The sequence below is a fragment of the Ricinus communis genome, chromosome 6 (genome assembly GCF_019578655.1).
Source record: "Ricinus communis isolate WT05 ecotype wild-type chromosome 6, ASM1957865v1, whole genome shotgun sequence".
NCBI classification, from domain to species: Eukaryota; Viridiplantae; Streptophyta; class Magnoliopsida; order Malpighiales; family Euphorbiaceae; genus Ricinus; species Ricinus communis.
Window position 1 is genome coordinate 16,024,261 of NC_063261.1, and position 15,443 is coordinate 16,039,703.

Below are 15,443 nucleotides of genomic sequence, written 5' to 3' on the forward strand. Positions count from 1 at the left end.
ATTGTTAAAGGGTTTGGATAAAGTCAAATAGCAAAGGTTATGCACATAGAGTTGTTAGTTCATGGGGACATCCAAACAAGTTTTACTAAATTAGTAAGAATCTAGAATGGGCTCAGTGATAAGATTTGTTTGTATGTGGGGTTGAATAATGGTAAATTTAATAAATATTTTTTTCTTTTAATTAAAAATTATGTGATCTGGTTCATCCAAACTATATCAGCATGTTCTATTATGCAACTCATCTAAATCTATGGCTATAGTAAATGAAGAACACTTTTATAACATATAGAAGATTACTTCATCACTGTCTATTAACTATAATCTCAAAGTTAATGCTCCTATTGGAAACTCAGAACTCCTTTTAACACAATTATCAGAATTTACATGAGGAGTTTAAAATATTTTTAAAATAAATAAAAATAAATAGTGGAGGTAAAATACAAAGTGATTTTTAGATTATTTTGAGAGTTGATGATAATTATCACATGCAAGAATGAGATACAGTATAACCTTTCCAAAGTTATATTTTATATAAGAATATTCTTTATGTATTTAAAAAAAAAAAATTTGGTCCCAACTTAGCCAATTATAAATAAGAATATATTTACTTTGTAACAAATTAAATTATAATTTTTTAACTATTGTCTTAAAAAGATTTGTCTGGCATGATATTAATAAATATTTATATATTTTATGAAAAATATATACTATATACTATATCAAAACAAGATAAAAAAAATATTTATATAAAGTGATTTGGTATATAATAAATTTTTTATTGGTCTAATTATTTATTAAATTCTAAACTTTATACTTTTTAATAATTCTATTTCAATTGTTTTAGATTTTGAAATGGATATTAAAAAAATATTCATGGAGATAACTATACTAACGGTCAATAGCTTACACTATATTTCATTTTCATCACATAACTTCTTCTTTTTTTGTTTTATTACAATTTTTTACTTTAAATTGAGTAATATATTGGTTATTTGTCTAAGATTCTGGTTTATTCATCCAATGCTATAAAATAAAATTTATAATTCTGAAGTTTTAAAATAAAATATTAAATGATAATTCTTAAAATCCAATTTTAATGAACTAGCTCATAGACAACTAGAAAAAAATGGACTTATATATCGTAAATTTTATATACTTACACTCGTTTGATATTGAAATTCTTGCACCCAAATAGGAACTGATCATACATCCTTAAGTAAATACATGAACATGTAAATATAAATGAAAGGATAACTTAAATATAAATAAATGTAAAAATATTACTAATTTGGTGATTGATACTCTCTTTTTTTCACTTTTTTTTTCTTGTTGTTATTATTATTATTGTTATATTTTTTATTTTAGAAATAATATATTGATAAAAATAAATAAAAAATAATTAATTTGGATTAATTAAACTGAAAAAAAAAAGAGAATATTATTGTAACAATAAATAAAAAATAAAATATGAATAAAAAGAAAAAAAATGACAACGACCGGGATCTTTTTATCAAAGTCTAGAAGATTTCTAAAGTCTAAAGTTGGAATTCGTTTTAGGTTAAGTTAGCAGTTTGGTTTAATGGTTTGATATCTAAGATAGTGACTTGTTAATTTTTTAAAATACGTGTTAGTATAATATTGGATGCTTTAGACATATATTATTATAAGAATGTAATCACTAGATTTTAGATAAGTGACTAATCTGTTATCCAACTTAAAATTAAATAAATATAATGAAATCAAAAGATATTTATGACCAAAATGAAACGTAATATAAAATTAAGTGACTATTGGTATAACTATCCCGATATTCATACTTTCAATCTATTTTCAAAAGCATTTTTAAGAGACAATTTTTACAATTTCACACTAAAATAATTATAGTAAGTTGAATATATTTACTAAAAAGAAAATTTTAGAAGTCAGCAAAAAGTTCATCGTAAATTTAACAATATATCCGTTATTTTTCACATTTTTTGTATTTGATTGCATTAAATATTTTACTAATTCTCATATTTTTCTTTTAATAAGTATAATTGATCTACAATATTATCTTATTCATTGTAAAATTATAAAACTATTCTCAAAAAGTGTTTATTTTATTATATTTATTTTTAAATATTAAAATTATTAAATAAAAATATTAAAAAATATAAAATTCATAATTAATTAATGACTACCAGTATGAATATCTTCTTATTAAAGTTAAAATATTAAATTCTATGTCTCCTTTTTAATCTCATTGTTATACTTTTCTTGAATTTTTCTCAAGGTATATATTTGATTTTTTTTATACTCCACTAATTAATCAAATATTAAAACAAATTAATATTTTACTTTTATGTCACTCTTGCAGTAAAAATAATTAAATTAAAATTAAATTCTCTTATGAGAATACTACTATTAAATTATAATATTCTCATACTAATAAAATTACTTTAATCTTACGTGCAGTCATATTGCTTACTGGTCACCAAGTAGCTCCGCCCTAACACTAAAGACCAGATTTATATATAAAAAAATTGAGATTTGAATCAAAAAATTATTCAATTAGTTGAAAATTTTGAAGATTCGAGTTTGAGTTTTATTGTCCAATACAATAAATAAATAAATAAATAATTCACTCCAATCTTTATCTTTTTTCTTAAAGAAAAAAAAAACCTCTATGCGAGTAATAATTATTAAAATAAATAAATAAATAAAGTTTCATATTAAGAAAAAATGAAAGTTTGTTGCATAAATCCCTCAACTGGTCAACTGACTTCAGTTTCAAAATTAATTGAACATTTAGAGATGCCAAGGCAGTGCAGTTTTTGGCATTACTGATGGTGGGTCATAAAATGAAGAAGGCTGGATTTTGATTATCTTTCATATGTGGTGTCTTCATAAATTGAAGTATTCAACTAACTTCGGTCTCAAAATGTAAAAAGGTGTCTCAATTTTCTGATTTATGTTATTTTACGGATTTGATTTTTTTAATCAAATATTTAAATTTTAAAAATGTGATATATTTAAATATTTCTAACCGATTTAAATTAAGTATTCACTGAGTAAAATTGAATTTATGTTTACTAGATGAATTAGTTATATCATATCTAATTGATAACATAACAAATATAATTTCAATTTTTCTTTTTATTTCTTTTTCTCCATCTTCTTTCGTGTTCGGTATTTGTATTTCTACGTATGTGGTTTATTTTTAAATATAAAATTAATTGAAATAGAAAAAAATTATGATAGATGTCTTTTTTATAAGCTGGCACTGAACGGCGAAGGGCATTTTAATTTGAAAATTGTACAAAATTTAATCATATTTTTAACCATTTGACATAAGAGATTTTGTTGTTTTTTTATAATACTTTAATATTTCGAGAATTAAAATATTAATAATCTGCATTTAAATTCACTGTTAATTTCACAGTTATAACTCATTCATTCAATATTAATTGGTTGTGATTCTCGCACCATTCTACTCCTTACCAACTTAACTTTCATCTACTACTAGTCATATCTATTTTACAGAATTTAAAGAGAAAATGTAAAGAGAGAAAAAATAATCTCGTAATTTTATTCTTTTTTTTAATTATAGTCAATCCTGATAAATTTTGGATGATCTAATAAGAGTATAGAATTCTACATTTCGTTATCTATTCAACAAGACCGATTTTACAACAATTAGATTTTATTTAAAATTCAATACCCAAAACTATTATTGGTATTAATAAATTTGGACACAAATTATTAATAGCATATTCTCATAGTATTAAAGTGTCATGACAAAAAATTGTAGAACTTTTTGTGTCAAAAGATTAAATTATAGGATCAATTTTTATATTTTTTTTATTTTGAAATATATAAGTTTTATGAATTATTTAATAATAATATAATTATTAAATTTGTTAATTTAAATTATTATATTTAGAAAGATATAAGGAATGGATATGGAAGAAGAGAAAGAAAACAAGATCAAGTTGAATCTTTTTTTTTTTTTTTGGTCTTTCCTCAATTTTGTAAGGCATGACTAGTTTTCCAACAAGGATGGATCTTAATTAGGCTTAGTTGGTAATTCATTAAATCTAAATCGATCAGAAGTACATACTAAATTTTTAAAGTTTAGATATTTAATTGAATACAATATTTCAAATTACCAAAAGTAAAATAAAAAAGTTGAAAAGTGGACACACTATTTATATGAAAAAAAAGGTCACATTGAGAAAGTTTGGTAGAGTAAAGTAAATGAATTTTGGGGCATGACACAATTACCCTAAAATCATATTTTTGTTGCTTCTTTTGTATTTATCCATTCGGCCTTTTGTTCTTTTATGGGTTCTGTCCCTTTGCCTCTTTCTCCAAATTGTTGATCTTTTCTAGAATGATCATCACTGTCATCTTTGCAGAATTTACTTCTTTGTTGATATCTTTGTTTTGGGTTCTTATGTTCACTAAACCCCCCGCTGGTTTTTCTTGGCAAAAATTCATAGTGCTCGGCTTTCAATAGAAAAAAGAAAAAAGAAAAAGAAAATAAAGAGGGAAGGACCATTTCTCTAGCCATTGTACACTGAGCCACTGACCTTATCATTCTCCTCTAGCTTTTCAGACGGAGATGGCTAAATTTTAATACTTTAATTAGAGTGAAGCGATTAATTTTGTTAAATTACTGTCCAAATTAGTTAGAAAATTAAAAATCTGAATTACTTGTTTATTAATTTTAAATTCAGGAGATATTTTGATGACAAATCATAAAGTAATTTAGATATTAATTTTAAAAGTAAATATTGAACACTACTCTTTTACTGTCTGTTAGTATTAATAAAGGTTTATTATTTTTGTAGTGAAAGTAAGAAAATGATTTTATATTTATTATATAGTTTACTGTCTCTTAATTTTATTTTTTTAGAGTACGAAATTTTTTTAAAAGTAATTATGTTACTTTTGTGAAAAATATTATCCACAGCATTTAAGATACTATCTAATATTTTCTTTTTTGTATGTCTATTAATATTCGAAAAAGGCATGAAATTTAGTTTTCATGTTTAGAAATTGATAAAAGCTTCAGTCTTTTAATTATAAAATAACAAATCCAACTTCAGTCCTATTCATAATTCAAGCTTTACATTTAATTATATATGTCCTTTTCATACTCTAAACTCATCATTATTTTTTCTTTTCTTTTTAATCTACCTACTCTTTACTATCTCACATGATCAACAATTTGTTTAATGCATTTAATTATGAAATATTTTTTTTTTGAATCAATTATGAAAGATACTTAATTAACCAATTTTATTTATTTAATTATGGAAGATACTTAATTTTATTCAATGCACAATCATTGGTAGTGAAGCAAAATTAGAATGAAAAGTTTGAGCTACTTCTTCAGTTTTACTCAAAATGAGAATGTTAGGCTGTACGTAATTAAAAAAGAAAAGACATGCGTATATCTAAATTAGTAATTAGTAATTCTTTTAGAAAATTATAAAAATAAATTTTAAAATAATTAAAAAAAAAAACCATATACTGTGAAATTTTCTTCAAAAAAAATACAAAAATTAAAGATTTGAATACAGAATGAAGCTTAATTATTTAATTATTCCTCCAAAGTGCCATCCATAAATCAATTCTGAAAATTAGGTTTTTAAATTTTTTTACACAAGTATTGTTATGGAGTCTAAATAATGTCTTTTATCTTTTACAAGTGCGACAACAATATTTATAGCAAAGCATATTCCGAATATATATATATATTCTTTTTCCATCTCTGTTATGTCCACAAATTTAAATAAAAATTATTGAGCTGCTTGCCACCTCAGCTCCAAGTCACCAAGCTCCATCTACAACTAGTTGGTCATGTGATCTACATGTGGCCATAAATCATATCTCCAACCCACCGTCATCAGGAACAGTCGCAATCTCAGCCACACATTACATGAATTTGCATAATTCTAGGGTTTCACTTTCTCATCTTAGCTACATTCAGTGAAGGAAAACATCAGACCACCAGAGGGAAATATAGTTTTTAGCTCAGTTTTATATGATTCAAGCCAACTAATGCTCATCATTTTACCATAGCATCACAAACCAAGGACAATGTTGTGTTCAGAATTTTGTTAGAGTTTATCTAATATTAAAATTCGAGTTGAAAAAATTTCAACGTTATATTCGGTTAAAATCTATTAAAAATTTTATTTAAATTTTTATACGGTAACTATGAATTTCTTTTCAAATGAAGTAATGTCGTGTTGAAAATAAATATTATAAAAAAATTATAAAAAAGAGAAGACATGAAAAAGAAAATAAAACGAAATAAAAAATTAAAAATATATATTTCAATTTTATAAAATATATTGATTTATTAATATAAAATTTATTTAAAAATTATACTTATTTTGTTAAAATTCAATTTAGATATACTCGATTCATAAATTTAATTATATAGAATTATAATATTATATTTAGTTAAAATTTATTAAAAAATTAATTTCATTTAAGAATAAGACATGAATAAAAAATAAAATAAAAATAATAAAATTGAAAAAAATATTTTATACTATTAAATATATTGACTAACTAATTTTAAAAATTCTATCTATTTTATTAAAATATAATTTAATTATAGTTAATTTCATATAAATTTGATTATGTTAACTTTCATTATTTAATGCACAGAAATTTTAAATTTTCAAATAAATTTCATAATAGTTGAAAACATTTTAATCTCAATGAACTTTCATTTAAGTTGAACACATTTTATGGAATTCATTTCAACCAATTTGCTAACAAATTTCATAACATTTTATGAAATTCCATTCAACCAATATGCTAAGTACAGTGAGGAGACGAGTACAATTACAAGAAGGGGGATGGGGAAGCACAAAATTACAGAATCTTAGCTCAAGCAAAAAACGCCATTTGAAGAGTTTAAATCACAACATACCGGTACAGAAAACTTACAAAATTTTAAACCTGCTTCTTTCTGTGCTATGTTGAAGATGTACCTGAGAACAATCTAAGTATTTCAAGAAGCAATACGTTCATAAAGAGAAGCAATCATCATTGACCGCAGAGATCTACAGCCCAAGCTTTGAAAGAAGCTGGCGCCATCTTGGCGTCTCTTCATCGAAAATGTAGGTTAAAGGAGAAACTAGAACCCCACTGCCTCCAATCTGCATCAAAAGCCATATATAAAGCATTAGAAACTCCCTCACTAATAGTAATAAAATCCCGTTTAGGATTGAGGGCCAAGTATTTTTAAAAAAGAAGAAATACTTTCTTTGAGTTCTGGAACTGGCTTTGAAGAAAAGTAGGTAAATCAATGTTTCTTTTTCCAAAAGCAGATTTGACAAAAACAGCTCATAAATTTTTTTCTTTAAAAAAATCAATTTATTAAATCAAAATAAAAAATCAAAACCTATTTTCTTAATATCCAACAACAATCCGAAACAGGACCTGAGTAGGAATATTTGAAGGAGCTTTTAATGCTTAAAATAAATCCTTTCCATCAGTCAAATACAAAATCTTAAAGCAAAACATAAACCCATTATCTAATGTGTAATACCAAACGGAAATTTAAAGTTCACTTATAAACATCAGAAACAGGTGAGATGTTAAAATGAAATATGCATGAATAAACTGGGAGTCTTAGATATATATGAGACTTGGACCAGCTAAAAGATTCAATCACCATGCAAAACATCCAAAGGGCAAATAAGGAACCTGAATATACCTGTTATTTTTAAACCTAAATCATTGTTATGAACAAGAACCATCCACAATAACTAAATTATGTTACACCATGAACAAAGAAGTTTTGTAGACTAAAAAGAAATCTGCAAGAGCAGTTTAATTTTTAATTCTCCTCTTACTACAAAGGTCCCATTTACCCCAAACCCAACACCCCTCCTATAAAAAAAAGAATGGAAAGAAAGAGGGGAATACGGTTAAACCCATTCCATTCTTAGGTTCAGAGATTCAATCTATAAACCCCATAGGAATACTGCTTTATAATCTCCAAGAATTAGATAACTTACTGCTCTCAATTGCTGAACGGACTTGTACAATGCCTTCTTTGGAACACATATGACTATGGCATAGTAATCTGGTGTAACCTTTCCATCGCGCTTGCAGAAAACTGGACTTACAGTAGGCCCCTGCATGTGACCACAAAAACAACATAAAAGAGCCTGAAATTAAAAATACCAAGGGGGATGTCTAGTGCTAAAAGTCTCAAGATTCTTAGCATAATCAATATCCACATTCCTCCAAGCCACTTGTAGTGATAAGGTGAATATTGCTAAAAAAACAGTGTGCATGCTGCAATGCTTGCAAAATGTTCCAAGTCATTGAAAAAAGGGGAAAAGTTAGTATTTATCTTGATTCTCACCTGCAATCCAGACAACGATGGTTGGCTTAGTACACGCTCAGCCACTTCCGCTGCACTACTTCCTCTCATATTTGCAGTAACCTGACATTAAAGTGTTACCACCACAGATGAGAAAGAAAAGTGTAGGTAGGAGGGAGCACAGAATTTAATATACAACATACACACCGTGAACTGACCAACTGCCCTTAAATGTGCTTCCAACCTTTCAAGAATCTCATGTACTGTGTCCAAGGCACCTTTTCTTTGCATCAAAGACTTCCTGCTTGCAACAAGAATAGCCTGAAGAATGGGACAGTTTTAAGGTAAGGCATCTACTGAAGGCATAATTTTAACCACTTTGCATTAATTCAAGATCAAGATCAAATTGCATGCTCGATACAGTTCAATGTGCCGCTTGATAGCTTACCTGGCTCTGCAATACAACCCCACCTTCAATTTCTTTAAGATTGTTTTCTCTCAGTGTTGTCCCACTACTCACAAGGTCCAAAATGGCATCAGCTATTCCCATCTAATAAGAAAGACAATTGGCTATATAAATCCATGTGCATGGATAATGAGTATCATTTTCCAAGATGGTTCAAGTCTCAAACAAGGAAGCAAGCAAGAAATATGACTTACTAGGATAATTGCTTCTCAGTTTACAATCATTATTTGTTATTTCTACATAAAGAACCCAACTTCATAAATCATTTTCCACATACGAAACCACTTGACTACAACTAAGATAAAGGATGTCAAAATATCACATATTTGCAAAATGTCACACATGCTGCATTATTGGTCAATGAATGTCAACAGCTCGCCAAAGTAATTAATCACAAAAAATGAGAATGTGAATACTACTCTACGTAACACACTATTTCAAATAGGAAAGAGAATAAAGGGAAGGGAATAAAAAAAAGTGAAAAGACACATAATTCATCATCTAGAAATTCAAATTCAAATAAAACATTATCATTATCTTCCAGCCTTCTCACTTGCGAGGTGATGCACGTTATTACTGAAAATTAATTAAGAAGCCTAAATCAGCTATTATTTTTCATATTAGATAAAAATAGATCCAGTCTTGCATAAAGAGTTGTCTCTCACCGCAGGAGCAGCTTCCAGTGCTCCATCAGCAGTTGAAAATGTTACATGCTCCAAACCATTTTCTTTCATAAATTTAGGACCCAGCTGTGCACAAAGGTAGTAGAAGAGAAACAAATGTTACTGGAATCATAAAATGAAAGCTAACAAAACAAGATGTCAGAAAGCTGAATAATCAAATGTCTAAACAAACTTAATACATATCATACGTAAGTGAAGCCTGTTGCAACTCGCAGTGGTTTTTCAGCAGTCCATCGTGGCATTTGTGCTAGCTCCCTCAAGGAATTTATATTTTCAAAAACCCCATATTTGGGAATCTGAAAAATAAAGAGGATATTTTAATATATTACCAATGAAAACCACATGCCAATCGCTATGCTAAAGATGTATGCTTCTAGCAAACTAAATGTGAAAAATGAAAAGGAACTTACTGCAATAGATAAACGGCAATCCCCATACTCAAGAGCATCATGAACAAGGATAAGATCTTCATTTCCCTGAAATAATTTTTAGCTCAATCAGTAATTCAATATTAATGCACTCCATATTCATAGCAAGAGCCAGAATCCTGATTAGCAGAAAGAATTAACAAAAGCAGTTCCATATTTAGACAAGACCAATGGGTAGAGTTACAGGCTCTACAACTTTATCCTCTAATACGAACCATTATGCCAAATCGTTATCAATTTAACCAAAGTACAATTGTGAAACAAATTCCACCAACTGAATAAACTTGTAAAGAAAAAAAAAATTGTAACAGATGCCATTCATTTTAAAAAATTTAACCAATTGTCCTAGAATCCCAACTATACTCAGGATGTCCAGTTTGTACAGCCCACTGTACTGTCCTAAAACAGGCGTGTAACATTTTGTAGAAAATACAATGCCTTTTACTGTGTTTTATGTCACCAGCTACCACACAAAAGAATCACTCATGTGGTCGGAAACGCATTGCAACGAAGACCTTATTAGAAACTTTAATCATAGTTTTGCTAACTACCATTTTAATTGGGCAAAAATAATTAAAGAGAAAACAGACATCGTGATTATCTAAATTAGGCAAATAGCTAGTGCCGTTTAACTCATAATGCTTCAAACTACTGTATAGGAAAAGGCTAAGCATCAACCAAAGGCATATAGCCGTGGATATTAATGCACTGAGAGATGGAATGGTTAAACTATATCTTTGTTCTGTGAATTAAAAACTTAAATTAATTAACCATGAGATATGTAATAAGATTATTCTGGCTAGGCTGTCTAGGCATGTAATATTAGCATCATTAAACCTCCAAAACATAAAAAGAATGAATATGCATACAGCTTACCTGCCCATATTCACTGACTGTATCAAAACCCACAATTCCAAGGTCCAAATCTCCAGATAACAACTTCCGTACAATGTCTTTGGGTCGCTGGAACCACACTTCTAAGTTGGAGAGCTGTAACAGAGTAATATTAGTGAAATATATATATATATATATATATATATATAAAGTCTAGCACAAAATGAAAAATTAGCATTTCTATTAATTTAATGGTCTATAACAAATCAAAGATTAATCTAAACCTGCATCTGAAATTAGTACAGGATACATGTATCAAATAGCAAAAATATAATAAGAGCATGAAGATGATGCAAATGCCACGTGCCCTAGATACGCACAAAAGGTCTATGTCAAAACATGGGATAATTGTTGAGATAAATACGTAGCCAGTTAAACAGGCATCTCAGCACCCTTGTATTGGCTATAATGCAGTTCTTCTCTAGGGGACTTCCAAGAAAACTTAGTAGAATAAATACTATGGTTCCACAATGATTTTGTACTAACTCAGAAAACTGAGGAAAAGACTTTATCAAGAACACAGTGAAATTTGATAACCAGGGCTTACTGTATTTGATTAGTCAAGACAATCTACAAGTCGGATCTTAAGGAATTAATCTCAATCATTTTAAGACTTCAAAGTCTGAAGCATATTCAATTAAAGCTTCATGGCTTATAAATGCTCCAATTTACCTCTCAGTTGTAAAAGGCAAACTGCAATAACCCACTCTCCTGTCGAAGGAGGATTATCAAAAAGCAGACCCTATAAGCAACTACGAACAACTACTAGGAGTGGCTAGAATTGTAAGGAAGCAAAAGTGCAATTTCCATGCATAATTGTTTTTTGAACTTTATGTGCAAGTACGTAACAAAACCCGTTCACCATTTCTTCTATAATTTCATGAAACTAAAAAGAATTAGGAGGGTAACAGTAAAAAAAGTAAGGTCGCGTTAGCTGATTCTGTCCTGATTTTTCATCATTACCATGAAAATTTCATTTTGAACTCAACTCATCAAACTCATCCAAAACCCCCTATTCACAATCATCGAGAGACCGACTCAAAATTGTTGTTCTTTTGTCCACCAAAGTTCGACTTTATTCAAATTATATATTATGCATAAATTTGCAAGCTCTAAAGAGCAGTAAGGATTCAAATTACTCTAAGCACGGCTCTTCTTCATTACTTGCATCAATGAATACCAACAACTATCTGACAAAACGTTTATATTTCAGAGAGAGAGAGAAATGAGAAACCTGTGGAATTTGTGCAACATATTGTCGTGGATTGACCTGCTTGACAGACAATTGACAATCCTATACAAAAAATACACGAAAAAATCAGAATTCAAGCACTACAAGGAAGATTGAGCTACACAAATTTTATATCAAGGTCATGTATACTAAACAACTAACTAAAACAAAGTCTAAATAATATAAGACTCATAATCTAGTCAAACTCAACAATATTACTAAAGAAAAACCTTGAGGAGATCGAGAGTATCGGAAGCCATGCGGCCTTTACTAGGCAAACCGAGACGGATTTCATTTCTCTCAGAGACTTTGTTATCAATTGTGCCATTAACAACTGATACTTGAGATTGCGATACGCCACACACAACTCGCTGCTGCTGTTTGAGATGTGATATTGATGGTTTTAGAGTGATTATGCGAAATGACGAAAAGGAAGGGCAGAGAGATGTGGAGGAAGTGAAGGAGGCGGAGGAGGAGGGGCACTGTTGGAAATTTGGCTGCAGAATAGACATTGACATGGCTGTTCAGATTCAGTTGAAACTATGAGAGATAAACGCCGCCGTGGAAGGGAGGAGGTGAGGCAATTGAAAAAAGAAGTGAAGTGGAGAACTGAAAAGAGAAGATACTGTAAAAGTGCGTGCGTGCGTGCTGTTTTGATTCCTTTGTCTTTTCTGTCTAAATTTGTGAGGCTTTTGTTATGGCTGGTCGCAAGCTGATTATAGTATGTTCGGGACGGCACTACACCGGTTCATGATGCGGCCCGGTCTATATTTGGTCCAAATTAAATCGTTTTGAGCTTAAATCCGAGTCCAGCCCCGTTATTCGGGTTCAGATTTTTCTTTTTCTTTTTTCCATTTTAAAAAAAAAATAGTATTAAGGGTTAATTACTATACCCCTAAGGTTTGGACAAATTTACAAGCTTAATCCTACTTTTTCAAAAAATGAACTAACACCCCCTTAACATTGGATTCCATTTATTATCAACCCCTCCCTCATTTTCTTCTATAAGTCAAAATAATAAAATAAAAATTCAATTTGATTTTTATACTTATTATAATTTGTCTAATGAAAAATTCAACTCGGTCCCTAAATTTATTATTAATATTAAGGTCCCTAAATTTATTATTAATATTAAGCTTCTCTAAAATAAATTAATCTAAATTTATTAATAATTCCTTCAAACACAATCGTTGGCTATACTTTGACCTTACCGCATAGTTATAAAACCATCATCTTCTATTGCAATTATCAGATTTCCACTTATATTTTCTATAACATTCTCATATCGCACCAAAGTTATTAATATAAAATCATCTCAAGCAAGAACCTTAGCTACAACGATAGATATTTTCACTCTCCGCGAACAACTCTCGTACCAATTGTACAAATAAGCTATAAATAAATAATTCTATAGTGAAATCCTTAATTGTATGGCAAATATAATGTAACCCACTTTTAGAACCAATAGCTCAATAATTTAGTGCATGAGCTCTAAAATATATAAAAAAAATAGCTCAGTCATGACAACCTTGTCCAAAAACAGTCAAAACCTATTAAATCCTTTAAATCAAGTCCAAAATATAACTAAGCCAACCCCATTGATAAACAATTGATAAACAAATACTAACAGTGCCTTTAGATACACAACCCTTTGAATGAAAACTAATGTGGAAGATATGGTAGTCTCACACTATAATGAAGCCAAAGCTAATAAAAGAAACGACTAAACAGAACAACAACATCAATAACAACGGTAACAACACAACAAAACATATCTTGACTTCAGTCTTTCAATATCAATTAGGCTTTTAGCTATTGAGAAGAATTGTCCAATACCAACTATAGTGACTGTCATGGTTAATTTCATTATGAACAATGTGATAAAACTTTGATTTTAATCCTCCAACAACTTATTTCATTGCTGTCATTCATGTTCACTACTTTTAATTTTGATATGAATAGTAGACATATAGTTTATTTACTGGTATTAATATATTATTTTATCTTCTTAAAGTAATTTTTTTATTTTTTAATTCTAAATACTTAATAACTAACATTTATTTTGAATAATTATTGAAATAATTCTCAATAAACATTAGTCAAAGTTATTAATCTATTAGTTTTTATATTTAAATTTCTTTTATGGATAATGACTTTTGTTACCTCTTAAATGGGTGATTTGAGCCATAAATTTTTTCGAGTTAAATTGGTTTAAAAGGTAAAAATAGTCAAAATAAAAATGGCCATAAAAAGCTACCTTATTAAAAAAAGAAAAGCATAAGATTTAATTTAGTCCCTAAACTTATGAATAATGACTAAATCAACCATTTTTAGGGGGGTTTTTAGCACACAACTTTATTTTTTTAGCTCAAGTAACATATAGCTGATGAAGAGAGTGAATTACACTTTATAGGCAATATGCATGAGTTTTTGTCAAAATTAGTAATTAAGTATTTATTCAATTTAATTATTTTCTTTATTTAAATTAAATAATTTAACTTCTCTTCAACTAAGCCAAAAAATAAAATTGAATTCAATTTTTTTAATTATCACATTTCAACATTTAAAAAATATACTAGAGAGATTAACCATAGCCAATTGTATTCACGATAATAACTTCTTTTACAATCACAAAGAAAATAGTGTTGATTTGATTGATTTGAGTGATAAGCAATAAAAATAAAGGATGATGATGGCTAGCAATAGAGATATAAAAGGGGATTAGGAACTTCTTATGATCATACCCAATGTTGATTCTATCCATATTATTGTTAAATCCAAACTGTCATATTCTCTTTGCTATATTACCTAGGATGTGATGGAAGATATATTTTTTGACTTTAGAGTTTTCATGGATTTGATTGAAAATTTAATCTGCTGAGTAGGTTTTTATGGAATCTATGTTTTATGCATTAAAATGAAAGTTAAAATTAATTAATTGAATTAAAAAATTTTAGTGTGGCATTGATATATTGGAGGTCCAAGAATTGGAAAAGGCAAGGTAAAGGAGGTTGTGGAGACTAAGAATCTCTCTTTAGATGATATGTAAGGAGATTGAGTGAAAAATGGTTCAGGTGATTGAATTAATAAGTTCATATGGATTCACATTGAACGAGTTGAATGTGGAATGTATCTTAGAACTAAAAAAGCTCATCATTAAATAATATTTTCTATTTTTATATCTAGAAGTATAATTAACTCTCTCTATCAGCTATTGATGGGAGGTTATCTTAGTCGGAAAAGGAAAGTTGTATGCTAAAGTAAGCCAAAAATGCTAAAAGGGTTGAATTGATCTTATCTGTAAGTTTAGGGGCTAAATTGAATTTTATTCCAAAAGACCGGCGGGCTCAGTTCCCGCCTTTCAAAATAAAAGCTTCACAGAACAACCATACTTCCATTTACT

At 28.5% G+C, this 15,443-nt stretch overlaps 1 protein-coding gene across 2 annotated transcripts; it reads right to left on the minus strand.

The window, feature by feature from the left end:
• Window positions 1-5,579: 5,579 nt before the first annotated feature.
• Window positions 5,580-12,736, minus strand: LOC8270046 (ATP phosphoribosyltransferase 2, chloroplastic). 2 transcript variants are annotated; one of them, XR_007216473.1, is made up of 12 exons: window positions 12,271-12,736; window positions 12,044-12,103; window positions 10,792-10,905; window positions 9,898-9,963; window positions 9,676-9,783; window positions 9,470-9,553; window positions 8,787-8,888; window positions 8,546-8,659; window positions 8,381-8,461; window positions 8,028-8,147; window positions 6,952-7,163; window positions 5,580-5,967 (listed from the first exon to the last, which is right to left on the minus strand). XR_007216473.1 is itself a non-coding variant. In XM_048376033.1 (11 exons), exons 1-11 carry the CDS (start codon window positions 12,556-12,558, stop codon window positions 7,068-7,070), a joined length of 1,233 nt encoding a protein of 410 aa, XP_048231990.1. In that variant the 5' UTR covers window positions 12,559-12,736; the 3' UTR covers window positions 6,782-7,067. The 2 variants fall into 2 exon arrangements, 1 of the variants encoding a protein (XP_048231990.1); XM_048376033.1 differs by lacking the exon at window positions 5,580-5,967 and having other exon boundaries at window positions 6,782-7,163.
• Between the last annotated feature and the right edge of the window lie 2,707 nt (window positions 12,737-15,443).

Excerpts from the sequence above, each read along its gene's own strand:
- LOC8270046 (XM_048376033.1), bottom strand. The coding sequence starts at position 12,558 with ATGTCAATGTCTATTCTGCAGCCAAATTTCCAACAGTGCCCCTCCTCC. Across the intron at positions 10,906-12,043 it reads ATGTTGCACAAATTCCACAG|CTCTCCAACTTAGAAGTGTG; the intron begins GTTTCTCATTTC and ends ACTCTGTTACAG. Across the intron at positions 9,554-9,675 it reads TTGCAACAGGCTTCACTTAC|CTGGGTCCTAAATTTATGAA; the intron begins GTATGATATGTA and ends CTTTGTGCACAG.